We start from the raw sequence: 25,005 nt of genomic DNA, 5'->3' as shown, positions 1-25,005 counted from the left end.
CAAATACCACCGTTGGCCTTGTCCAACCTGTCCTCCTCTTACTGATCATCTCCTCTCTCCATACTGTCCTTCCTGATAAAGGATTTTGGCCTGAAATGTTGTCCATTCATTTTCTTCCACTGCTCTGTTTGATGGCTCCTGGAACTTCACACAATGCCCACACTGAATACATGGGCTGAAAAATGGCAGATGGAATTTAATGCAGATAGGTATGATGTGTCGTACTTTAGGACTAACCAAGGTAGGACATACACAGTAAACAGTAGGAGGCTGAGGAGTGCAGAAGAACAGAGGGATCTGGGAATACAGATACATAAATTCCCTGAAAATGGCATCACATTTGGTCAGAAAGAGAGCTTTTGGCATCTTGGCCTTCATAAATCAAAGTACTGAGTATAAGAGATGGGATGTTATGGTGAAATTGTACAAGACATCAGTGAGGCCAAATTTGGAGTACTGTGTAAATGCAAGCAGGCTTTTTCCACTGAGTTTGGGTTAGACAAGAACTAGAAGTCATGGGTTAAGGGTGAAAGAGGAAAAGTTTAAAGGGAACTTCTTCATGCAGAGTAGTGAAGCAGATGCAGGGTTGATTTTGACTTTTTAAGAAAAATTTGGATAGGTACATGAATGGGCGGGATATGGTGGGCTCTGGTCTGGTACAAGTCATTGGGACTAGGCAGAATAATAATTTGGCATGGAGCAAAGGGCATGTGTTGTAGCATTCTATGGTTCGAAGAAACATTCTGTTAGGCAATAGCATTAATAGTCACAGAACCAAGGCAGGAAGAGGGAGTTAAGGTACAGGTCTCCCTGAATGGGAGAAGAGGCCCTCAGGGCTAAATGGTTTATTCCTGTTTCTGCTCCTAGACTGTATTATTCAGTGAAGTTAATCCCTTTCCTTTACATCCCTGATCAGTTTACTGAAAAATTTTAATTTATAAAATATGTCAGCAAAGCAACTCGGCTAAGAATGTAACATTTATACTATGATTTATATTTGTGTTTATAACAATTGCATTAATGGGTCGTGACTTTACTAATTAATGAGTTTGTTCAACTGGTAAAATGGTTAGAAAATATCTAGTTTACAGCAAAGGAAAGTATAAAAAATGCCAGAAATGGTGGGAATGAGGCCTATGCTGGGAATGGTATGAATTTACACAATTTTACTTAATGATGAAAAATCCTTGTTAACATTTCCTTCAATCTTGGACAGGTGATATCCATCATCAAGCTTTACTGCAAAGGCTTGGCTTCTGGTCACTTGTATGATTATTAATAGGTCAGAATCTGGAGTTCTAACTAGGAGAGGAAAAGAACAACCTAAGACAGTCTCCCCAAGTAACACACAAATGTGGCAGAGAAACTCAGCAGGTCATGCAAAACATTTAACTGGCTGCTCAGTTACTTGTGGTTGTAGATTACTTCACACACAACCTGTTTTCATCTGTGTTGATGACTTCTGATCATAGCTTAGCTTGTAAAAGTTGGGATAATGGTGCAATACTTCACCATTTCAGTTCAGACAATGATTAGGTGCAAAGTTCAGTCACAATTTCATTCAGTAGATGCAAGTCAGTTTAGTTTTGGGCCAACTATGGCATTAATCTTGGGTGCAAGGGGCATCTCCCATCATTTGCATGCTGTGGTAAGAACAATGTTGCTTCAATTCTGTGTGGAGCAGCTACTATTTTGTTTTAAGATGGGTAAAATAATGAAACGCTCTTGCTACATTGGCATGTACAAGCTGCAATTTCTCAACTATAGCAAATACACACTTGATACAGTTCTATGGATATGTTTATTTGCATCATTTTGTTAAGTTACATACATTGTTCCTGTAGTTTTCTTGGCCTTTGCTCCTAACATTATATATGATGGCCATAGCAGTTACTATTAAAGTGAGGAAAATCATTGCTCCTTGGATAAAGGAACCCAGGTGTGGAAATGATGGGGGTGCAGGGAGATAAAGAATTAAAAGCCAAAGGTCAGAATCAGATGCTCGCCAGCTATGGCAGAGCTTCCAGGCCATTACATTCTACAAGGAAAAGTCTAACAATCATAAATTGCTGGGATGCTTCACTCCCAGAGGAGCTGAACATATTTTATGCTCACTTCAACTTTAACAGAAGCTGGTGACCCTGTGATATCTGCTTCAAAGGTCAACGTCAGAACATTTTGCAAGAGGTGAACCCCACAAGATGTCAGGCCCTGATGGCATACACTGAAATCAGAATTTATTGTCATGAACAGGTCACAAAATTCAATGTTTTGCGGCAGCGTCGTAGAGCAAACATTGGTTTAAATTACATTTAAAAAATAAACAGATTTTCATTACTCTGCCAGGTACTCCATCAGGGCCTGCGCCAACCAACTAGCCGGAGTATTCACGGACGTTTTCAAACACTCACTGCTGCATTTGGAGGTTCCCATCTCCTTCAAAAGGGCATCAGTCACCCAAGTAGGGCAGGGTGAGCTGCCTCAATGACTCAGTAGCACTAACTTCTACTGTGATGAAATGCCTTGAGAGGTTGGTCATGGCCAGAGTTAACTTGTGCCTAAGAAAAGACCTGAACCCACTGCAATTTGCCTATCGCCACAATCATTCCACAGCTGATGCAATCTCACAGCTCTCTACTCAGCCCTGGGTCCACCTGGACAACAGCTTTTCATCAATTACAGCTCAGCTTTCAACACCATCATCCTCTCAGCACTGGTCAGCAAGCTCCAAAAGCTTGGCCTCTTTGACTGGATCCTTGACTTCCTCATTCACAACCATAAATTCCAATTTGTAGAATCTGCTTGTGAAGCCCTCCAAAAGCCTCCATGGTCGCGAACAGCTAGAATCCTCAGGATACCCTCACCACAGATCATAGGTGAGGAACACTCAGTCAGGGTGGTGGAGTACACTGAAACTGGCATTCTTTTATATAAAGTGCAGGTCTTATTAGCCATGGAACATGTATTGCTGCAAAATTTTCAGCTTCTTCTGAATAACTTCCAACAGAATATATCAACATCCCAAACTCTCATAACATTGTGAAGGAGGAACCGCGACAATAGGGCAAGAAACTCATGAAGCAACTCGTTAGCATAAGACCAGATGAGCCGGCAAAAACATATTCCCCCGATAATAACAAACAATAATTTTTATAAATTCAAGGCACAATGCCTAAACTCTCAGCAAGTCCATTTTCACAGCTACTCAAAAAAGCAATTGATTCACATTCAAATGTTCTGTTTTTCTCCCAGATGCTGCTCGAACCCCTGAGTTCCCCCAGCAGATTGTTTGCTGCTCTCTGCTCCAGGATTGACAGTCTTCCGTCTCCAGTTTTTAAAGACCATTTGAGCCCAGAGGGGAAAAAAAGGTTGTGCTTTCTTTACTCAGAATACTTCTTAGAACCAATTAAACTGGGTCAGGAAATAAAAAGAGACTTTGGAGAATGAGAAGTGTGAGAAGGGCGGGCCAAAGGTCATATGATGCAAGGAAAGGGAGGGTAGACACAGGGCACTGAATATAAACCAGGAAAGCACAAAGCAGCAGAAAACAGACAAGACAGAAGTGGAAAGGAGAGGATGAAGGAGCTCTCAGTGTCAGTCCTGTGTACTACTGTTTGGCTGTGCCTTTGTCCCAGCATAGAGATGAGCCAGTCTTCACCACGGGAGCGTCGAGGGCTTGTTGACATGGCCATGACCCTGTGGTGCTACCGTTCCAAGCTCAGAATTCCCCTTCTCAAGCTCCACAATTATGGCTGCTATTGCGGTACTGGGGGCTCCAGCAGGCCTTTGGACCAGGTGGACCACTGCTGTTTCCTGCACGACTGCTGCTACCACCATACCAGGGTGACTCTGGGCTGCCACGGCCACGTCAAGTGGAGTGCATACAACTTCGCCTGTTGGAAGTCGCAGACTGCGTGCAAAGGGCAGTCTGTGTGTACCAGGATGTCATGCGAGTGTGACCGGGCCTTTGCAGAGTGCTTGTCCCAGGTGAAGCCCAGTGAGCTCCACTACTTCTACAAAGCGAGGTTCTGCAAGGAGAACAAGGCCGTTTGTCCGGTCATCTTTCCCAACTCCTCAACAATCATGGACTGGATAAAACAAGGCATCTAAAGTCAAGCCATCGCAGCACAAGGAGGCAGCAACACCAGCCTGCCACATTAGGTCCACCCTGATCAGTCATTGGTGAGGAGCACTCAGTGAAGGTGGTAGAGTGCACAGAAACTGACATCATTTTATACAAAGGGCAGGTCTTATTAACCATGCAGCATGTATTATTGCATAATTTTCAGCTTCTTCTGAATAAAAAATATTTGTATTCATTTATAATATACAAGCCTCAAAGTTGGACCGGACCAAAGGATGTAACACCTGTATTTTGGTATTTGTTTTAAAAGAAGAATTGGTGGGGTGGGTGGAGAGGAAATTATAGGCCAGTGAGCCTCACATTAATGGTAGAGAAACTAGTGGAAAGGATGCTTAGGGAAAAGATGTATAATCACATTTGGACAGTCATGGTTAGATTGTGAACAGTCAACGTGGCTTTGTGAGGGGCAGGTCAAAATTTGAATGATGAAGGTAGGGCAGTGGATGTTGTCTCCATGGACTTTAAGGTGTTTGACAAAGTCCCTCATGGTAGGTTGATTGAGAAGATGCAGATGCATGGATTCCATGGCAGGTTGATGGTTTGGATTCAAAATTGGCTCGATCACAGAAGACAGAGGGTAGTGATGGAGAGTGTATATGGGCTGGAGGCCTGTGACCAGTGGTGTTCCACAGGGATTAGTGTTGGGACCATGGTTGTTTGCAATATGCGTAAATAATTTGGATGAAAAAGTAGATGGCGGGTTAGTAAATTTGCAGATACAAAGATTGGTGGACTTGTGGAAGGTGTCGAGGATTATTGAAGGATACAACAGGATAAAAGTCAGTTCCAGATGTGGACAAAGAAAGAGCAGATGAGTTTAATCAGGACAAGTGTGAGGTGCTGCACTTTCAGATTTCGGAACCCTTGGGGGACAGTGTGTTCCGAATTTTAGAACAAATGCCAGCTGCCCCAGATTTAAGCCAACCTGAATTGTTCTGCCGTATCCACCCCCTTCCAGTCACGCTGGTGTCTCTCTCCCCCTCGCCCACCCGAGTCACGCTGCCGTCTCTCCCCCCAGCCCACCCAAGTCACGCTGCCGTCGATTCCCCTAGCCCACCCGAGTTGCGCTGTCATCTCCTCCCCCCCCCCCCCCACCACCGAGTTGCGCTGCTGTCTCTCTCTCTCTTCCCCTCTGCTGTACTAGCACCAGGAAAAAAAATGCCAGTTTTTGGAGCATTTTAGATGTGCAGATAAAGGATGGTGTACCTGTACACAGTTAATGGTCAGGCTCTTAAAAGTATTGATGTGCAGAGGGATCTGGGGGTCCATCACTCATTGAAAGTCACCCTGGGTGGTAAAGAAGGATATGGTTGCTTGTCTTCATTGAATGGGGCACTGAGTACAAAAGTGAAGAGGTCACTTTGCAGCAATATAAAATTTTGGTGAGGCCACTCTTGGAATAATGTGTTAAATTCTGGTCGCCTCATTATAGGCTTTAGAAAGGAGACAGAAGAGGTTTACCATGATGTGGCTAGATTTAGAGGGCATGAATTATGAGAGAGATTGAACAAAGTTGGGTTGTTTTTTCTGGAGTGCAGGAGGCTGAGGGAAGACCTGAGAGAGGTGGATAAAATCATGATGGGCTTCAATAGGGTGGACAGTCATGATCTTTTCCCCAGGGTAAAAGCATCACACAACAGGGGACATGTATTTAAGGTGAGGGAAACCAAGTTTAAGGGAGATGTATGGGGCAAATACATTTACTAGGTGCCTAGAACAAACGGGCTGCCAGGAACGGTGGTGGAAGCCTTTTGTCAGTGAGGTGGGCTCTGCGGTCTTCTTCAAAGGAGGCTGCTGCCCGCCAAACTGTGAGGCGCCAAGATGCACGGTTTGAGGCGTTATCAGCCCACTGGCGGTGGTCAATGTGGCAGGCACCAAGAGATTTCTTTAGGCAGTCCTTGTACCTTTTCTTTGGTGCACCTCTGTCACGGTGGCCAGTGGAGAGCTCGCCATATAATACGATCTTGGGAAGGCGATGGTCCTCCATTCTGGAGACGTGACCCATCCAGCGCAGCTGGATCTTCAGCAGCGTGGACTCGATGCTGTCGACCTCTGCCATCTCGAGTACCTCGACGTTAGGGGTGTGAGCGCTCCAATGGATGTTGAGGATGGAGCGGAGACAACGCTGGTGGAAGCGTTCTAGGAGCCGTAGGTGGTGCCGGTAGAGGACCCATGATTCGGAGCCGAACAGGAGTGTGGGTATGACAACGGCTCTGTATACGCTTATCTTTGTGAGGTTTTTCAGTTGGTTGTTTTTCCAGACTCTTTTGTGTAGTCTTCCAAAGGCGCTATTTGCCTTGGCGAGTCTGTTGTCTATCTCATTGTCGATCCTTGCATCTGATGAAATGGTGCAGCCGAGATAGGTAAACTGGTTGACCGTTTTGAGTTTTGTGTGCCCGATGGAGATGTGGGGGGGCTGGTAGTCATGGTGGGGAGCTGGCTGATGGAGGACCTCAGTTTTCTTCAGGCTGACTTCCAGGCCAAACATTTTGGCAGTTTCCGCAAAGCAGGACGTCAAGCGCTGAAGAGCTGGCTCTGAATGGGCAACTAAAGCGGCATCATCTGCAAAGAGTAGTTCACGGACAAGTTTCTCTTGTGTCTTGGTGTGAGCTTGCAGGCGCCTCAGATTGAAGAGACTGCCATCCGTGCGGTACCGGATGTAAACAGCGTCTTCATTGTTGGGGTCTTTCATGGCTTGGTTCAGCATCATGCTGAAGAAGATTGAAAAGAGGGTTGGTGCGAGAACACAGCCTTGCTTCACGCCATTGTTAATGGAGAAGGGTTCAGAGAGCTCATTGCTGTATCTGACCCGACCTTGTTGGTTTTCGTGCAGTTGGATAATCATGTTGAGGAACTTTGGGGGACATCCGATGCGCTCTAGTATTTGCCAAAGACCTTTCCTGCTCACGGTGTCGAAGGCTTTGGTGAGGTCAACAAAGGTGATGTAGAGTCCTTTGTTTTTTTCTCTACACTTTTCTTGGAGCTGTCTGAGGGCAAAGACCATGTCAGTGGTTCCTCTCTTAGCGCGAAAGCCGCACTGTGATTCTGGGAGAATATTCTCAGCGACACTAGGTATTATTCTATTTAGTAGAATCCTAGCGAAGATTTTGCCTGCAATGGAGAGCAACGTGATTCCCCTGTAGTTTGAGCAGTCTGATTTCTCGCCTTTGTTTTTGTACAGGGTGATGATGGTGGCATCACGAAGATCCTGAGGCAGTTTACCTTGGTCCCAACAAAGCTTGAAAAACTCATGCAGTTTGGCATGCAGAGTTTTGCCGCCAGCCTTCCAGACTTCTGGGGGGGATTCCATCCATACCTGCTGCTTTGCCACTTTTCAGTTGTTCGATTGCCTTATATGTCTCATCCAGGGTGGGAACCTCATCCAGCTCTAGCCTTAGGGGCTGTTGAGGGAGCTGGAGCAGGGCGGAATCTTGGACTGAGCGGTTGGTACTGAAAAGAGATTGGAAGTGTTCTGACCATCGGTTGAGGATGGAGATCTTGTCGCTGAGGAGGACTTTGCCGTCTGAGCTGCGCAGCGGGCTTTGGACTTGGGGTGAGGGGCCGTACACAGCCTTTAGAGCCTCGTAGAAACCCCTGAAGTCGCCAATGTCATGCTAGATAAGACTGACAGCCATCGACCTGAACGTCGGTCTGCCCTCATTGCACATGAACTCCTCAGACTTGACATCGACATAGCCGCTCTCAGTGAAGTCCGCCTGGCAGATGTAGGCAGCTTCCAAGAACGCGGCGCGGGCTACACACTCTACTGGTCTGGCAAGCCTTCGGATGAACGACGCCTATCTGGTGTAGGCTTCATGGTCAAGAGCTTCATTGCCTCCAAACTCGAAAACCTTCCGACAGGCCTCTCGGACCGAATCATGTCCATGCGACTCCCACTTCAAAACAAGCGTCACATCACCCTCATCAGTGTCTATGCTCCAACCCTCCAGGCGGAACCAGCAGAAAAGAACAAGTTCTACACCGACCTGCGCAACCTCATCCAACGTACCCCTACAGCCGACAAGGTTGTCATCCTGGGCGACTTCAACGCTCGTGTCGGCAAAGACTCAGAAACCTGGCCAGGAATCCTGGGCAAGCATGGCGTCGGCAAGTGCAACGACAATGGGCGCCTCCTGTTGGAGCTCTGCGCAGAACAGCGGCTTGTCATTACAAACACCCTTTTTCAGCAGAGGGACAGCCTTAAGACCACCTGGATGCATCCCCGATCCAAACACTGGCACCTCCTGGACTACATCCTGGTGCGAGAAAGTGACAAACAAGATGTGCTCCACACCAGGGTCATGCCTAGCGCGGAATGCCACACTGACCACCGGCTGGTTCGCTGCAAGCTCAACCTTCACTTCAAGCCAAAGCCCAGGAACAATAAAGCCCCCAGAAAGAGGTTCAATGTTGGAAAACTGCAGTCAGACGAAGCGAGAGGAAACTTCCAGGCAAACCTCAAAGCAAAGCTCGACGTTGCAACCCGCCTCACGGACCCGTCCCCTGAAACCCTCTGGGATCAGTTGAAGACTACCATACTGCAATCCACTGAAGAGGTACTGGGCTTCTCCTCCAGGAAAAACAAGGACTGGTTTGACGAAAACAGCCAGGAAATCCAGGAGCTGCTGGCAAAGAAGCGAGCTGCCCACCAGGCTCACCTTACAAAGCCGTCCTGTCCAGAGAAGAAACAAGCCTTCCGTCGCGCATGCAGCCATCTTCAGCGCAAACTCCGGGAGATCCAAAATGAGTGGTGGACTAGCCTCGCCAAACGAACCAGATTCATGTAAAACAGCAATAATTACAGTAATACTAAAGCAAGGGAAAGATCCACTCGCACCAGCGTCATATAGACCAATATCTTTACTTAACACAGATTATAAGATAATAGCTAAACTATTAGCAAACAGATTAGCAGAGTATGTACCTAAAATGGTAAATCTAGACCAAACTGGATTTATTAAAAAAAGACGCACAACAGACAATATTTGTAAATTTATTAACTTAATTCATGCAGTAGAAGGGAGTAAAGCGCCAACAGTAGCAGTTGCTTTAGACGCAGAGAAGGCCTTTGACAGAGTAGAATGGAATTATTTATTCAAAGTATTGCAAAAATTCAGTTTACCAGAGAAGTATATTAATTGGATTAAAGCATTATATAAGGAACCATTGGCGAAAGTGACAGTAAATGGATATATATCAAAGCAATTTAACTTAAGCAGGTCAACACGGCAGGGATGCCCACTATTACCTTTATTGTTCGCGTTAGCTATAGAACCACTAGCAGAATTGATAAGAACAGAAAATAATATAAAAGGGATAAAAATAAAAGACAAGGAATATAAAATCAGTTTATTTGCGGATGATGTTATAGTATACTTAACAGAACCACAACTATCAATAAAAGAATTATATAAGAAATTGAAGGAATATGGAGAAGTGTCGGGTTACAAGATTAACGTAAATAAAAATGAAGCAATGCCTATGAATAATGCGGATTTCTCAAAATTTAAGAAGGAATCACCATTCAGATGGCAAATGCAAGCAATAAGATACCTAGGTATACAAATAAATAAAAATCTCGGCCAACTATATAAACAAGTATTATCCACTAATGAAAAAATTACAGGACGATTTAGAGTATTGGAAAGATTTACCATTAACACTAATAGGAAGGATAAACTGTATTAAAATGAACATTTTCCCAAGGATATTATACCTATTTCAGGCATTGCCAATACACTTGACAGAGAAATTCTTCAAGGAGTTAAAGAAAATAATAAGGAAATTTTTATGGAAAGGGGGGAAACCGAGGATAGCACTAGATAAATTAACAGAATGTTATAAACAAGGAGGCTTACAACTGCCAAACTTTAAAAATTATTATAGAGCCGCACAATTAAGATACCTATCAGATTTTTATCAAACAAGGGAAAAGCCAGATTGGACTAGATTAGAACTAGATAAAATAGGGGAAAAGATACCTGAACACATATTATATAAATGGGATGAAAAATTGGTACAACATAGAAGTTCTCCAGTATTACATCATCTACTCAATATTTGGAAGAAGGTTCATGTAGAAAGAAATAAAACAAATTATCAATTACCAAAACTAATATTGACACAAAATAAGTTACTCCCTTTTACAATAGATAACCTTTCCTTTAGAGAATGGGAGAAAAATGGGATCAAAAGAATAGAAAATTGTTTTTCAGGAAATAGATTATTATCCTTTGAACAAATGAAAGATAAATACAATATAACTCAACATACAGTGCTGGCATATTACCAATTGAGATCCTACTTGAAGGACAAATTAGGAAGCAGTCTGAGTTTACCAGAGGGAAGTAACTTTGAATATGTGATTACAGATACAATGATAATTAAAAGATTTATAACAAATATGTATATTAAACTGCAAGAAAAGGAGAATGAGGAAACAAATGGTAAAACTAAACAAAAATGGGAACAAGATTTAAATATAAAGATAAAAAAGGAAACATGGGAGAAATTATGTTCTGGAACGATGAGAAATACAATAAATACGAGGTTACGTATGATACAATATAACTGGATACACAGGCTATACATTACACCTCAAAAGTTAAATAAATGGGACCCAACAGTATCTGATAGATGTTTTCGATGTAAAAAAGAAATGGGAACAACAATTCATGCAATCTGGACATGTGAGAAAGTAGAAAAATTTTGGGAAGACCTAAACCAAATATTAAATAAAATTACAGAAAACAATATACCAAAGAATCCAGAGATCTTCCTCCTAAGTAACATAAAAAACAAAGAATTTGGAATTGATTTGGATGATGCACAAAAACGATTTGTTAAGATAGCGCTAGCCGTAGCAAAAAAATGTATTATGTCAACCTGGAAATCGGAAGATAATTTGAAAATACAACAATGGTATATAGAAATGAATAAATGTATTCCATTAGAAAAAATAACATATAGTTTAAGAAATAATATTGAAATATTTGAACAAATATGGGAGCCTTACATGAAACACAATAGCGAAAACCTACCGGGGACATTCACTACCTAAATTAACGAAAGGAGAAGGAAATGAAAAGAATTGACTCAGTGGAATTTCTTGTTTATTTTTATTGAATGACAACATTGTTTGACTGGTTTAATGTATCCTAGATTTTGTACTTTAAATGGACGGGAGGGGGGAGGTAGGGAGGGTGGGATGGGAGGAGGTGGGGGGGGGAAGAAAATGGCACTGTATATATTTGAAAAGGAAAAAGTATGTATCATGGTTAATGTGGTTTATGGTGTGAAAAATAAAAAAAATTAAAAAAAAGTTTACTCCACCACTATCCTTTCCAGCTCCATTGTCCTGCCACTCCCCATAATCATTGACCCCCTTTCTAATCAATAACCTATCTCCCTTGGTCTTAAATATACCCAATGACTTGGCTTCCACAGCTGTCCACTTTGAAGTATGATTGTATTTGTTCACCAAGCCCTCCATACTACAGGCTAACCATGCCCCAGCAGATGGAGCACAGTACACATCATCCACCGCTCATCTACAGCGGGGATTCAAATTCAACCTTCAAATAACAGAATTAATGGTGCAATACTAATCCAAGGTGATTATCTCTTTCTTTCTTTGGCTTGGCTTCACGGACGAATATTTATGGAGGGGTATGTCCACGTCTGCTGTAGGCTCGTTGGTGACTGACAAGTCCGATGCGGGACAGGCAGGCACGGTTGCAGCGGTTGCAAGGGAAAATTGGTTGGTTGAGGTTGGGTTTTTCCTCCTTTGTCTTTTGTTAGTGAGATGGGCTATGCAGTCTTCTTCAAAGGAGGTTGCTGCCCGCCGAACTGTGAGGCACCAAGATGCACGGTTGGAGGCGATATCAGCCCACTGGTGGTGGTCAATGTGGCAGGCACCAAGAGATTTCTTTAAGCAGTCCTTGTACCTCTTCTTTGGTGCATCTCTGTCTCAGTGGCCAGTGGAGAGCTCGCCATAGAACACGATCTTGGGAAGGCGATGGTCCTCCATTCTGGAGACGTGACCCACCCAGCGCAGTTGGGTCTTCAGCAGCATGGATTCGATGCTTGCGGACTCTGCCAGCTTGAGTACTTCGATGTCCAAGCTCCAAGGTCCAAGGTATAATCCAAGGTGATTATACAGCCTTTTTAAAACTCTCAGTTGAGCCAAAAGGACAGGACAGAGGCCACTGCCCTCTGTGATCGGGTGAGGCTGGAGCTGATCACGCCCTCTCACTATGGCTGGGTGAGGTAGGAACTGGTCAATGCCCTCTCCTTGTGGCCTGATGAGGTTGGTGCTAGTCACTGTCCTGTCACTGGCCAGGTGAGGTTGGAGCTGACCACTACCCTGTCACTGTGGCCTGGTGAGGCTGAAGCTGATCACGCCCTCTCACTATGGCCGGGTGAAGTTAGAGCAGGTCACTACCATATCACTATGGCCGGGTGAGTTTGGAGCAGGTCACTGCCCTCTCACTATGGCCGGGTGAGGTTGGAGCTGGTCACTACCCTATCACTATGGCCGGGTGAGGTTGGAGCAGGTTACTGCCCTTTCCCTAGGATTGAAGACACACATTTTCTATGACCTTGTGAGACAGACGTAGGTCAAAAGCAGTTATTTGCCTCATTTCAAAATTCTTCTGATCATGATTTTCTCAATACTCATTACCCGTAAAAGATTCCTAAAACAAAGCAAAGCAACATTAATGGAGAAAGGAGATGGGTCAGTGATGTGAGATGTCTACAACTTTCACCTTATCTGGCTCTATCAAAAATATAATGTGGTGACAAGTACATTTTACTTCCTGCTTGTTGCTGAGGTAATGAGTGTCATCATTTCTGTGTGAAGCAAGTCTATGCCTGCAATGTCATTGCAACCCAAACATATCCTTGTGATGCAAGATTTGATGATACGTTCAATGCCAGGAATCTAAACTTCTCTTTGAAAAATAAACACCCCTGACAATGCAACACAGTCTCAGCACATTACCCACAGCAGCATGCCCCCTGAATTCACACCCCACTCCACTCCTGTTTGAAATACCCTCAGCTATCCCATAACAATGTCCATCTAATTTAAAGGCTAGAACATTATACGCAGAGCAACGTAATCCACTGTGCTTGGCCCAATGAAATGGTTGAGTTGCAGGAGGAACAAACAACTAGGTTACGGGGCACCAAAATGGGAGAGAGAAGAGGATATCAGGTGAGCAAGGGGGAACAAAGACAAAAGAACAAATAGTGTCACCAACTGAGAAGGGTGGGATGAAGTTGGGAATTAAATGGGGTTCACAGTGGGGTACGATGGTGAGGGGTGGGATGATGGAAGTTCACAGTAGGTCGGAGAGGGGGATGGAGAAGGGTAGGGGTTCACAGTGGGGGGGTAGGAGAGGGTGGGGGTTCATGGGGGGAAGGAGAAGGGTGGGGAATCACGGTGGGGGGGACGGAGAAGGGTGGGGGTTCACGGTGGGGTGGACAGAGAAGGGTGGGGTTTCACGGTGGGGGGGACGAAGAAGGGTGGGGGTTCACGGTGGGGGGAACGGAGAAGGATGGGGGTTCACGGTGGGGGCATGGAGAAGGGTGGGGGGGAGACGGAGAAGGGTGGGGGTTCACGGTGGACGGAGAAGGGTGGGGTTTCACGGTGGGGGGGACGAAGAAGGGTGGGGGTTCACGGCGGGGGGACGGAGAAGGGTGGGGGTTCACGGTGGGGGTTCACGGTGGGGGGGACGGAGAAGGGTGGGGGTTCACGGTGGGGGGATGGAGAAGAGTGGGGGTTCATGGTGGGGGATGGAGAAGGGTGGGGACGGAGGAATCATAGGGCAGGGGGAAGGGATCATTGGGCGGGGCGAAAGAGTCACGGGATGGAAGGGGTCTCGGAGGGTGGGCGGGCACGTTGCCATGGGAACGACAGCCCTCCCCACATGACGGGCCGCTACCTAGGTCCTGATTCCGGCCCCCGCTCTGTCTTACCTGAATCAGCACCTTGACGTACATGAGCGGGTGCGACAGGACCGTCAACCCCGCCCCGAGGTATAACTGGCTCCATGTGTCGGCCATGGCTGTCCCGCCGAGCCGCGCGCCCGCACCGGAATTGCGTCACTAGCGCACGGCGGGCTCCGGAAGTGGCCGGCGACTAGGTATAGCGTCCGTTTCTCCTACCGTGTTTAGCCCTGCTTCACTCCCCCTCCCTTCTCTACCCCTCTCTAACTCCCTCCCATCCTCTTCTACCGCCCTCTCTAACTCCCTCCTCCTCTACCCCCTCTCCCTCCAACCCACGAGACCTTTCTACCCCCCCCCCTTCTCCAATCCTTGGACCCTTTCCCCTCCTCCACCCCTGCGACCCTGCATCTCTACCCTCTTTGCTCCCATTGATGCTGCTCGACCCGTTGAGTTCTTTTAGCAGATTATCTTTTGTTCCACTCTTCACCCAATCTGTCATCCTCTATCCCCTCAATATCTGAAAGCAACAGTAGGTGAATGGCATAACCAGATAAGTTCATCACATTTCTGAACCTTGTATCCTCCTATTTTCAATGACAACTATCATGTATTTGAAGGTGTGGGGAATTATTTTAAGTACACTCCTGGATGAGTAAGTTATCTAAATCCACCTATTTGAAAGTATTACACTGACTGTGTAAAATGTTTGTATTTCAACCAGGTTAGATCTAATATTAATAATTCAAACTGTATTTTTTGAGAACAATATCTGAAATTTCAGCAATTCCCATTCCAAGTCTGCAATAAATGATTTAAGACATCCCATTGTAAGTGAAGTTTGTCTACATCTGCTGGGTAGAAGTAATAGAGATTGATGGCTCTGAGTAATCAGTAACTCTACTATTTTACCATGTAATTATAGATGGCAGAAGGTAAATGTGAGAGTTTGGTCTTGTCACTTCCGGCTGTTCTTGTGTGCTTGTTGGAATGAATGCAGCAATGTTTCAATATTGCTGCATTTTCTGCTTCCCGTGCAGAGTTCATTGCACTACAGTGGCTAAACATAGATTGAGCTATCATTCCGTTGAACATCTGCACTCAGTCCACAAGTGTGACCTTGAGACTGACTATTACACTAGAGTTATACAGCACAGGACGAGGCCCTGAAATGTAACAACCTTAATTTTTTGCTATTACTCCATTCCTTTCATTAACAAGTGGGGATATTGTTGCCTATTTACACCAGTGTTTCTGAAACGTGCTGGAGAAACTCAGCACGCTGCATTCATAGGAAGTAAAGGGTAACCAAAGTTTCAGGCCTGGGCCCTTCGGGTATTAGGAAAAACACAGGCAGGTGCCTGAATAAAAAGTAGAAGAGGAGAGGAAGGGGGAGGAGCACAGGTTAACAGGTAAAGAGGCCATAGGTGGATACAGGTGGGAAGGTAGAAGAGGAAAAAAAGCTGAAAAGTGATATGGATAAGGGCTGAAGGTCACTCTCGGAGAGGGAACGGAAGGAGGAGCTGGAGGAAAGGACAGTAAGTAACCAACGGGATGGTCAGCATCTCATTTCTACTTGTAATCCAAGGCAACTGGAGTGCTTTCTAATTGCCCACTTCCTCCATTTCTGCTATTCCCACAGGTGTGCAGCTAGTGGAGCTGCTGTCTCACAGGGTCAGAGACCCAGGCTCAGTCCACACCTTGGGTGCTACTTGTGTGGAGTTTTGACGGTTCTCACTCTGACCATGTGGATCTCCTCCCACACCCCAAAGGAATGCATATTGGTGGCTTGATAAGGGAACTGGAGTTCATCAAAGGGGCATAAGCATCAGAATTTAATGTCAGAATTCAGTTCTGACAAAGGCAAAGGGATTCACTGAGTCCAGTACAGTGATGGGATTTGATGCGGGATACAGTTCAGGGAGGGTCTGGGATTTGATGTGGAATACAGTCTGGGGCTCAGAAAGGAATCAGGTGCACAAAGCATCTTGGGAACAGGGCCTGTTTCTGTGTGAGACGTTTGTATTGCTAAGTGACATTTGGAAGGAGTTTTTCGCCCATGCCTCAGTATCAATGTATTCTGTAATCTCTCTTTGACCACTAACAGCATTGAACACACACACTAAATGAGAAGTTTACAGAAATAAGTTTAATCAACAGTATAATCTGCAGGCCAGCACTGCACAAATATTGTACACACAGACAAGAACAAATCAGATATAAAACTAGAATCATTTTAACATTTATTGTAAAGAATACGTTCCTTTCAAAAATATGTAGGTGAGGAATGTTGAGGTTGATTCAGGCACTGTTGGGGACATGTGAAGGAGATGACAGTAGAACAGGGAGGCATCGATCCAGTGGTTAAATGGCAGCACTGGTGTTTGGAGGCTTTGCAGAGGGTAGTTGCTGCTCACTCTCCTGCCACAGACCTGCAGAGGACAGTTGGCCTTTGGGGTTTTCCTTCAGCACATTCTGTTCCATCTTCCGCTGCCTCTCAGGCTCAGAAGGCTTTTCCTGCATTTCAGGTGATTTTCTGCTCAGTACCTGCCTGAGTCCATCTGTAGCAGGGGTGTCCATCAGCTGCTTTGTCCTTGAAGGTCCATAGATGGGCTGGTGCATTGCCACTGTGGTCCCACTCACAACCTTGGGCAGCAAGAATGTGATGGCTTTGGCCAAGGGTTTCGGGAGTCTTTGTGCTTTGTTTGTCTTGTGACTCACTGCAGAGTTGATGGTTTGAGATGCTGATGGATGGGGATCAAGTTGAGGCAGGACCTTGTCAAGTCCATGGTCAATGTTGTTCACTCCTCTGTCAAAGGATTACAGGTTACTGGCATCTGTGTACACTTCCAGGTGTATTTTCAGAATAGATTCATTAACATACTGTTAACCATCACAAGATTTCAAATTCAGGCAGGGATTGCAGCTCAGTTAAATAGGCTTCCTCAGGAGCCCCAAACAGTCCTATCAAGTGAAGCAACACTTCACCTGTGACTCTGAAGGGGACATCTACTGAATCCAGTGTTTCCATTGTGGCTTCCTCTACCTCAGGAAGTCCAGATGCAGACTGGGAGATTGTTTCGTTGAGCACCTTCCCTCTCACACACCATTGCCACACCAACATGTCTATCCATGGCCTTGTGCACTGCTAAGTTGAGGCCACTTATAAATTAGAGGAACACTTTCATATCTAAGACTTAGTGATTTGACAGTCTCCAACTAGACAGCATCAATACTGTCCCCTCCGCTCTCCAGTAACCCCGTCTCTCCCTGCTTTATCTTCATCCTCTCCTTTCCCTTCTTTCTCCTGCCTGTCACCCACATCCTCCTTCCTTTTATTATACTTAAAATCCCTCTGGCCCCTTAGCATATCACCTCCCAGCTCCTTTCCTTTCTTCCCCCTTCCAGCTTGTATTCCCCTTTCACCCATAAGCCTCTGTTCCTCCCCCACTTACTTATTTCAGGCACTTGCTTGATCTTGACAAATGATGAAGGACTTTAGCCCGAAATGACAATGTCCCTTTTGTGCTTTCCATGGATGTACCTCCAGCACCTTTGTGCATTCTTCCTCCTCCACACAGTCTGGGGACAGGTGTGATGAGGAGATGCAGGATATAATCAGGGGTACAGCAGGATTTATCGTAGGATATGGTCACGACATGGATATCAGGTTTAATACAGGTTACAGCCCAGACACGGAGATTTCGGACAGGGTGATGTACTGTTAATAGCTTAAAAGACTGAGTCACTGATCAACAATAAACTTAGACCTCATCCTGTGGTGAGACCCAGGCTTTCTGGGGGAGGGGTTAGGGTGTTGGAGTCTTTAAACAGAGTCCAGAGGTACAGTCATAGAGCAGTCTGGAGCCAGGTAACCAAGTGTACAGCAGTTCACCACACAGGGATTGGGAAAGATGGACGACACATGTAGTTGTGTATGCAGTCTACGCTGAGGGTTGGAATTGTGTGAAATCAGCGACGAGGAAAAAGGACATAAAGTCCCACTCCTGTTTCCTTCAGCCTTGATCCTCCTCTCTTGTCCCCTCATCTGCCAGTTCATCCCTAACACATTAGTTTGGCATCTTGCTCTAAACCAGCTGAGGTCCTTCTTGCTGAGGTTTGATCCTCGTGTCTTTTTATTGTATTCATTTTAAATGTTAAAAGTGCAACACCATAGAAGGCCCTTCCGGCCCATGAAACCCACGCCGCCCAATTACCTGACCAAACCAGTACGATTTTGGAATGTGGGAGGAAATTGGAGGACTCGGAACAAACCCACGCAGGTCACGGGAAGAACATACAAGCTCCTCACATGCAGCAGTAGATTTAAACTGGACTGCTGGTGCATGTGATCAATGATTTAACTGTAAATCAGAATCTCCTGTTAGATGTATCTGAGTCCTGTCTGCTGACTGCAGCTAGTGCAGCCCATAGCATGGTCTGGATGGATCCCAAGACACTGCCTTGTGCCCATGGACAGTCTGATTCTCATGTTATGATGCCTGACCCTCAGTTTTGCCTGTATACTCAGTAACCCCACTCTTCCAGTGATGAACACTGCAATTTAAGGGTGAGGGTCCCCTGTGCCAGCGAAGGATTCCAGGGTATCTTATAAAGGATAGATTAGAGTATTGGAGATGCTGGAGTTCAGGAATCACTTAAAACTAGTGACAAGGAAAAATAAAAAATTTAATAAAAAAAAACCAAAAAACTAGTGACAAGGAACAAAAGTCAAACAAGCAAGTTTGCAGATGCAGGGGTCGATGCAACACACAAACGTGCTGGAGAAAATCAGCAGTTCATTTAGCATCCAGACAAAGTGAAGGGTAACCAATGTTTTGGGCCTGGGTCCTTCGTCAGGTATAGACAAAAGCAGACAGGTGTCAGAAGAAAATGGCAAGAAACAAAATACAATTCACAACACTCTGACATTGGTTGTCATACTCATTGGAATTTAGAAGATTGAGAGGAGCTTTCATAAGAAATAAAAATGTGATAGGCAATACAGGTCAGATGTTAGAAGATGTAGTGGTTGGCAGAGTGGTTAGCGCAACACTGATACAGCACCAGCAACTGGGACCTGGGTTTGAATCCTGTGCTGTTTGTAAGGAGTTGGTATGTTCTTCCTGTGCATGGGTTTTCAATGGGGGCTCCGGTTTCCTCCCACCCCCAAGAACTCCCACCAGGGTCGTAGGTCAACTGGGTGTAATTGGGTGGCACTGGCTTATGGGCTGAAAAGGGCCTGGACTGTGCTGTATGTCTAAAGTTTTTAAATAAATTTTCAAAAAGAATGTTCCTGATGTTGGGGGAAGTCCAGAACAAAGGGTCACAGGAAAGCCATTTAGTACTGAGATGAGGAGAAACACCTTCATTCAGAGAGTTGTGAACTTGTGGAACTCCCCGCAACAGAAAGTTGTTGAGGTCAGTTCAATAGATACATTCAAAAGAGAGTTGATGTGCCCCTTTTGGCTTAAGAGGTCAAGGGGTGCGGAGGGAAGGCAGGAATTGTATGATCAGCTCTGATGCCATTGAATGGTGGTATAGGCTTGAAGGCCTGAATGGCCTCCTGTACCACCATTCAATGACAAAACTGGAGCCCACATCCTTAGCATTAAAGGAGGGATTGCATTAATGTGATGTGTACAGCAGGTGATGTGAGTGTAATTGAAGGATTTAATGGATGGATGGAGAGAAATCATTCCAAACACCTCATATTCTGCCTTGGCCCTCTCCAACCAGATGGCATTAACCAACTTCTCCGATTTCCGTTAAACCTCTTCCCTGGTCTCTCTTTCCTTTCCTCCAGGTCCCTGCCCCCCCACCCACTTCACTTCCTTCTCCTATCAGAGAGCTACCATCTATCTTCTCTGCCTATCACTTCTCAGCTTCTTTCTTCTGCCCAACCACCTGTATCCAACTCTTACATGTCAGTTTGTGCTCCTCCCCTTCCCCTTCCTACCTCCTCTCCTCCCCCCACCAATTTATTAAGGCACCTGTCTGTTTTGGCTTGTACCTGATGAATGGCTCAGGCCTGAAACACTGGTTACCCTATACTTCCTATGGATGCTGCATGACCTCCTCAGTTTTTCCAGCACGTTGGTGAGTTGCATCCAAATCATTCCTGTGCCACACACCTGCGTATAAAGGCCAAGAACATGCGAGACGGCACAGAGGAGGGATGAACATTCTCCTCCTGCCCCTTCTTGGGTCTGAAAGGTGCCAGCTCACCCCTCCCATAGCACCTCCTTACCCATCTGCTGACAGGTGTCAGCTCACCCCTCCCGTAGCACCTCCTTACCCATCTGCTGACAGGTGTCAGCTCACCCCTTCCGTAGCACCTCCTTACCCATCTGCTGACAGGTGTCAGCTCACCCCTCCCATAGCATCTCCTTACCCATCTGCTGAAAGGTGCCAACTCACCCCTCCCGTAGCACCTCCTTACCCATCTGGTTTACATCTTGAGCCAGAGCTTCAGTGGACAGATGGTTTGTTTGAGTTGAGTCCGGTTTTATCCAATGTTAGTACACCAGCTGCCTGAGAAACATAGAAATAGGTGTAGGAGTAGGCCATTTGGCCCTTCAAGCCTACACCGCTATTCAATATGATCATGGCTGATCAGTACCCAGTTCCTGCCTTCTCACCGTACCCCTTGATCCCCTTAGCCACAAGGGCCAAATCTAACCTCCTCTTCAATATTGACAAGTAACTGGCCTCAACTACTTCCTGTGGCAAAGAATTCCACAGATCCACCACCCTCTGAGAGAAGACATTTTTCCTAATCTCAGCCCTAAAAAACCTCCCCCTTATCCTTAAACTGTGACTCCTGGTTCTAGTTTTCCCAAGCACTGGAAACAACCTTCCTGCATCTAGTCTGTCTAAACCCTAAAGAATTTTATATGTTTCTATAAGATTCCCCCTCAATCTTCTGAATTCCAGAGAATACAAGCCTAGCCTATCCAACCTTTCTTCATATGCAAGTCCTTCCATCCCCGGTATCAGTCTAGTGAATCTTCTCTGCACCCCCTCCATGGCGAGGATGTCCTTCCTCAGATAAGGCAACCAAAACTGCACGCAGTCTTCCAGGTGTGGTCTCACCAAGACCCTGTACAGCAATGGTCAAACAAGAGGCTTACTCATTCTGCTCCAGTGCAATGTCCAGGCTGACCAGTGAGGCTGTTGGGATGCTGAGCGGGACTGGTGGGGCCCGCTTCCCTCTCTCACTCCCGAGTACGCTGAATCCACTGTTACCCTCGGCCATCTTGCTGACATCAGGAGATGCTTGGAAATTCTTCCTATACACACAGAAGCTGAGATTAATTGAGGCAAGTCCTGCACCAAGAATGGAGTTAAACAAGAAAATCTGCAGGTACTGGGCAGCATCCGTGAGTGGTAAATGGAGCCAATATTTCAGGTCAGTGGCCTTCCACTCATGCAGGTTTGGGGGGGGGGGGGGTTGAGGGGGCAGACAGAAAAAGGGGAGTGTCTGTGAGAAGGTAGAGGGCTAAGCAAGTTAGAATGGTGGAAGTGGTGGTGAAGGCTTGTTACGTGTCAGGAGGAGAAGCAAGTAGAGGGGGGGGGAATGAGAACAGGAGGGGAAAAAATATTGCCCGAGCACTGTATATACTGGAAAACTAAAATAAAAGGTAATTCTGTAAACCCTCAAGGTGAAGTGGCATCTAGACAGAGAAATTGTTAATATTAAAGGGTGGTGACTGTATATTGAGTAGGCCAGCTGTGTTACAGCTGGGAAAGCTGGTGATCTCACACTGTTGAATCACGCTGAGACTGAATAATCAGCAGATGCTGGAAGATGAAGCTGAGCTCAACGGGTTGTGCAGCATATGCTGGGGAAAGAGAGGTTGACACTTCGGGCTGGGACCCTTCATCGGGAGGTGTGATGGCTAGGATAATGAGGATAGGGGCAAGCTGGGGATTGGTGAAGGACAACGGACTCAGGCAGTTTATTGGCAGAAGCACCAGTGAAAGGGAGAGAGAGGCAAGAGAAACTTTGGGGTGAGGAAGAGAAAATTGAGTCCTACAGGATGGTGGAGGGGTGAAGAGTAGAGAACAAATGCTGGAATCCAATAAGGAAAGTAATAATAATGATGTATGGAAAAATGTAGGAGGAGAGGGAGTCACGTGATGGAGTAGTGGCCGGACGGTGAACTCCAGCCCTCTCCAGAAAAGTCGGGAAAAACAAAGGAAAACACAAAGGCACAGAAATAAAAGTTACAGAAAAGTGAGTATAAAGGTGGAAAGAAGATGGCGACAAAAAAAGAAAAATCGAAAGCAACGGTAAGAAGAGAGGAAGAGAAGACAAAGAAGGAAAAAGGTGAAGGCCTTACCTGTCCGAAGAGGCCCGCTGCGGAGAGAGAAACCCGCTCCCTCAGGTCGGTAAATAATGGACTACAAAAATGGCTCGCAGAGCCGAGTAAAAGTGCGCAACCGCGCATGCGCGAAGTATCGCGCATGCGCGATGCGAATGAAAAAAAACACACCGACGGGAGGGGGGACCAGCTGGGGAGTCGACCTCCACAGCCGGCAACGACAGCTGCAGAACACCTGCAGCAAGAAGAGACCACAGAAGACAATAGAAACAAGAAAGAAGAGGAGGAAAGGGCACCAAAGAAACAACAGATGGTCAACCCAGAGGAAGGAGAAGAGGAAGAGTACAGGGAAATAGAAGAAGAAAAGAAAGGCAAGGTAAAGGATATACTTGCTCTTATTAAAGGATACATGGAGTCATTTAAAGAATGGCAAACACAGGAATTTAAGGATTTAAGAAAAAGAATAAATAACACAGAAGAGAAAATAAATAAAATGGAGATGACCTTAACAGAAATGGGAAAGAAAATGGACAAGATGGAAGAGCGGGCAGTAGCAGCAGAAATGGAGGTAGAAGACTTAAAAAAGAAATTGGAGAAATCTAATAAAAAAACTAAAGAGACACAAGAACTACTAGCTCAAAAAATAGATACAATGGAAAACCATAACAGAAGAAATAACATAAAGATAGTGGGCCTTAAGGAAGATGAAGAAGGCAAGAATATGAGGGAGTTTATAAAAGAGTGGATCCCTAAGACCCTAGGATGTCCAGAACTACAGCAAGAAATGGAAATAGAAAGGGCACATAGAGTATTGGCCTCTAAACCACAACCACAACAAAAACCAAGATCTATTGTAGTAAAATTCCTAAGATATACTACAAGAGAAAAGGTACTGGAGAAGACAATGGAAAAAGTAAGAGAGGGCAACAAACCACTGGAGTATAAAGGGCAAAAAATCTTCATTTATCCAGATATAAGTTTTGAACTCCTAAAGAAGAGAAAAGAGTTCAATACAGCAAAGGCGATTTTATGGAAGAAAGGGTATAAATTTATACTAAAGCATCCAGCGGTATTGAAAATATTTATTCCAGGACAACAAAACAGACTATTCTCGGATCCAGAAGAAGCACGAAAATTTGCAGAACAATTACAAAAATAGACTGAGGGAGGAAGACGGGTAATGAGAGTTAAAATGATCACGATTGATATGTATGTGGGTAAAGACAAAAATAGACTGAGGGATGAAGATGGGTAATGAGAGTAAAAATGATCACGATTGATATGTATGCGGGTAAAGAGGTATAAGAGTGAATAGAGACAATGAGCATACATGAATGTATCTGTACTTAGAGGAAAATATAGATAGTATAGACAAGAATTAATAAGGGAAGGTAATGGAATAGAGAGAATAAGGAGGGAATTAAAAGAGTGACCTTTGTGACATATGAAAAGTGAAATCTTTTCTGGGGGAGGCGGGGTGGGAGGAAATAGCGGTCACTGCAAAATCAGTTGACGCTTGCGAGTGGATTCGCAAATCCAAATGGAGAGGGGAGATGTGGTTGTCCGACAAGGGATAAAGGACAACTCAGGAGGTGAAGGGGAGATTGGGGATAAATAAGATAGAAATAGGAGAATAAGGAAAATGTTGGATGTTGTAGAAATGTTGTCTTATAAAGAGTTGAAAATAAGAAAACAGAAATGGAAAAGGAGGAAAGGTAATGATGGAAAAACGGAAAGAGAAGATAAACAAAATATAAAAGGGCTACGCTGAACTATATGTCTTTAAATATTAATGGAATACATAACCAAATTAAAAAGGAAGAAACTACTAAATTTAAATGAATAAATGTATTCCATTAGAAAAAATAACATATAGGTTAAGAAATAATATTGAAATATTCGAACAAGTATAGGAGCCTTACATTAAATACAATAGCGAAAACCTACCGGGGACAAACATTACCTAAGTTGATGGAAGGAGAAAGAAAGAAAAGAATGGACTCAGTAGAATTTCTGGTGTAATTTTGTTGAATGACAACATTGTCTGACTGGCTTAATGCAACCTAGATTGTATACCTAAAATGGATGAGAGGGGGGGGGGGGGGTGGAGAAAAAGTCACTGTATATGTGTGAAAAAGAAATAGTGTATATCATGGCTAATGTGATTTATGGTGTGAAAAATAAAAAAAATTTAAAAAAAAAAAGAAAAATGTAGGAGGAGAGGTGGACTGAGGAGGAGGGGAGAATTCTGTGGGGAAATGCTAAAAGAGAATAGAACCAGAGAAGGAGGGAGAAGAGAATGGGTGGAAGGGTCCGTTCTCCAAGCCTGTTGAGCATTGTTGATACAAAAGACAGGGAGATCAGATTGGGTGTGGGACAGAGAAATAAAGTGACTAGTAATTAGAAGTTAGGTTAAAACTGAAATGCAGTAGGTCAGGGAGTACATCAGGCCGGGAGCTCCATGGAGCTCATTCTGATTTCTCAGCTAAAGGAAACTCCATTTGAAACTCTGAGAAGCCTTGTTTAGTCAGGAAGGAGCAGCAGTGTCCACATTTCTTGAGGTGGAGGAAGGCAAGGTCACCA

At 45.0% G+C, this 25,005-nt stretch overlaps 2 protein-coding genes across 5 annotated transcripts in view; both read right to left on the bottom strand.

Moving 5' to 3' along the window:
* Positions 1-14,266, bottom strand: part of mtch2 (mitochondrial carrier homolog 2) — a 48,272-nt gene extending 34,006 nt beyond the window's left edge. The window contains exons 1-2 of one of the 2 annotated variants that reach the window (XM_069894521.1): positions 14,129-14,191; positions 8,803-8,899 (exon numbers count right to left, since the gene is read on the bottom strand). In XM_069894521.1, coding sequence (XP_069750622.1) covers positions 8,803-8,859 — 57 coding nt within the window. In that variant the 5' untranslated portion in view covers positions 8,860-8,899; positions 14,129-14,191. Of the gene's footprint in view, positions 1-8,802; positions 8,900-14,128 lie in introns of both variants that reach the window. The other variant, XM_069894516.1, reaches the window with a different exon arrangement.
* Positions 14,267-16,240: 1,974 nt separating this feature from the next.
* agbl2 (AGBL carboxypeptidase 2) overlaps positions 16,241-25,005 on the bottom strand; it is a 191,103-nt gene continuing 182,338 nt past the window's right edge. For 2 of the 3 annotated variants that reach the window (XM_069894445.1, XM_069894451.1), the window contains 2 exons: positions 21,229-21,387; positions 16,241-16,904 (listed from right to left, as the gene is read on the bottom strand). In XM_069894445.1, coding sequence (XP_069750546.1) covers positions 16,460-16,904; positions 21,229-21,387 — 604 coding nt within the window. In that variant the 3' untranslated portion in view covers positions 16,241-16,459. Of the gene's footprint in view, positions 16,905-20,489; positions 20,630-21,228; positions 21,388-25,005 lie in introns of those variants that run through there. The other variant, XM_069894459.1, reaches the window with a different exon arrangement.

Source organism: Narcine bancroftii, chromosome 1, assembly GCF_036971445.1.
Source record: "Narcine bancroftii isolate sNarBan1 chromosome 1, sNarBan1.hap1, whole genome shotgun sequence".
In the NCBI taxonomy this organism is placed as follows: Eukaryota; Metazoa; Chordata; class Chondrichthyes; order Torpediniformes; family Narcinidae; genus Narcine; species Narcine bancroftii.
The sequence above is the reverse complement of the archived record's forward strand: the minus strand, read 5'-3'. Positions and strand labels throughout refer to the sequence as shown.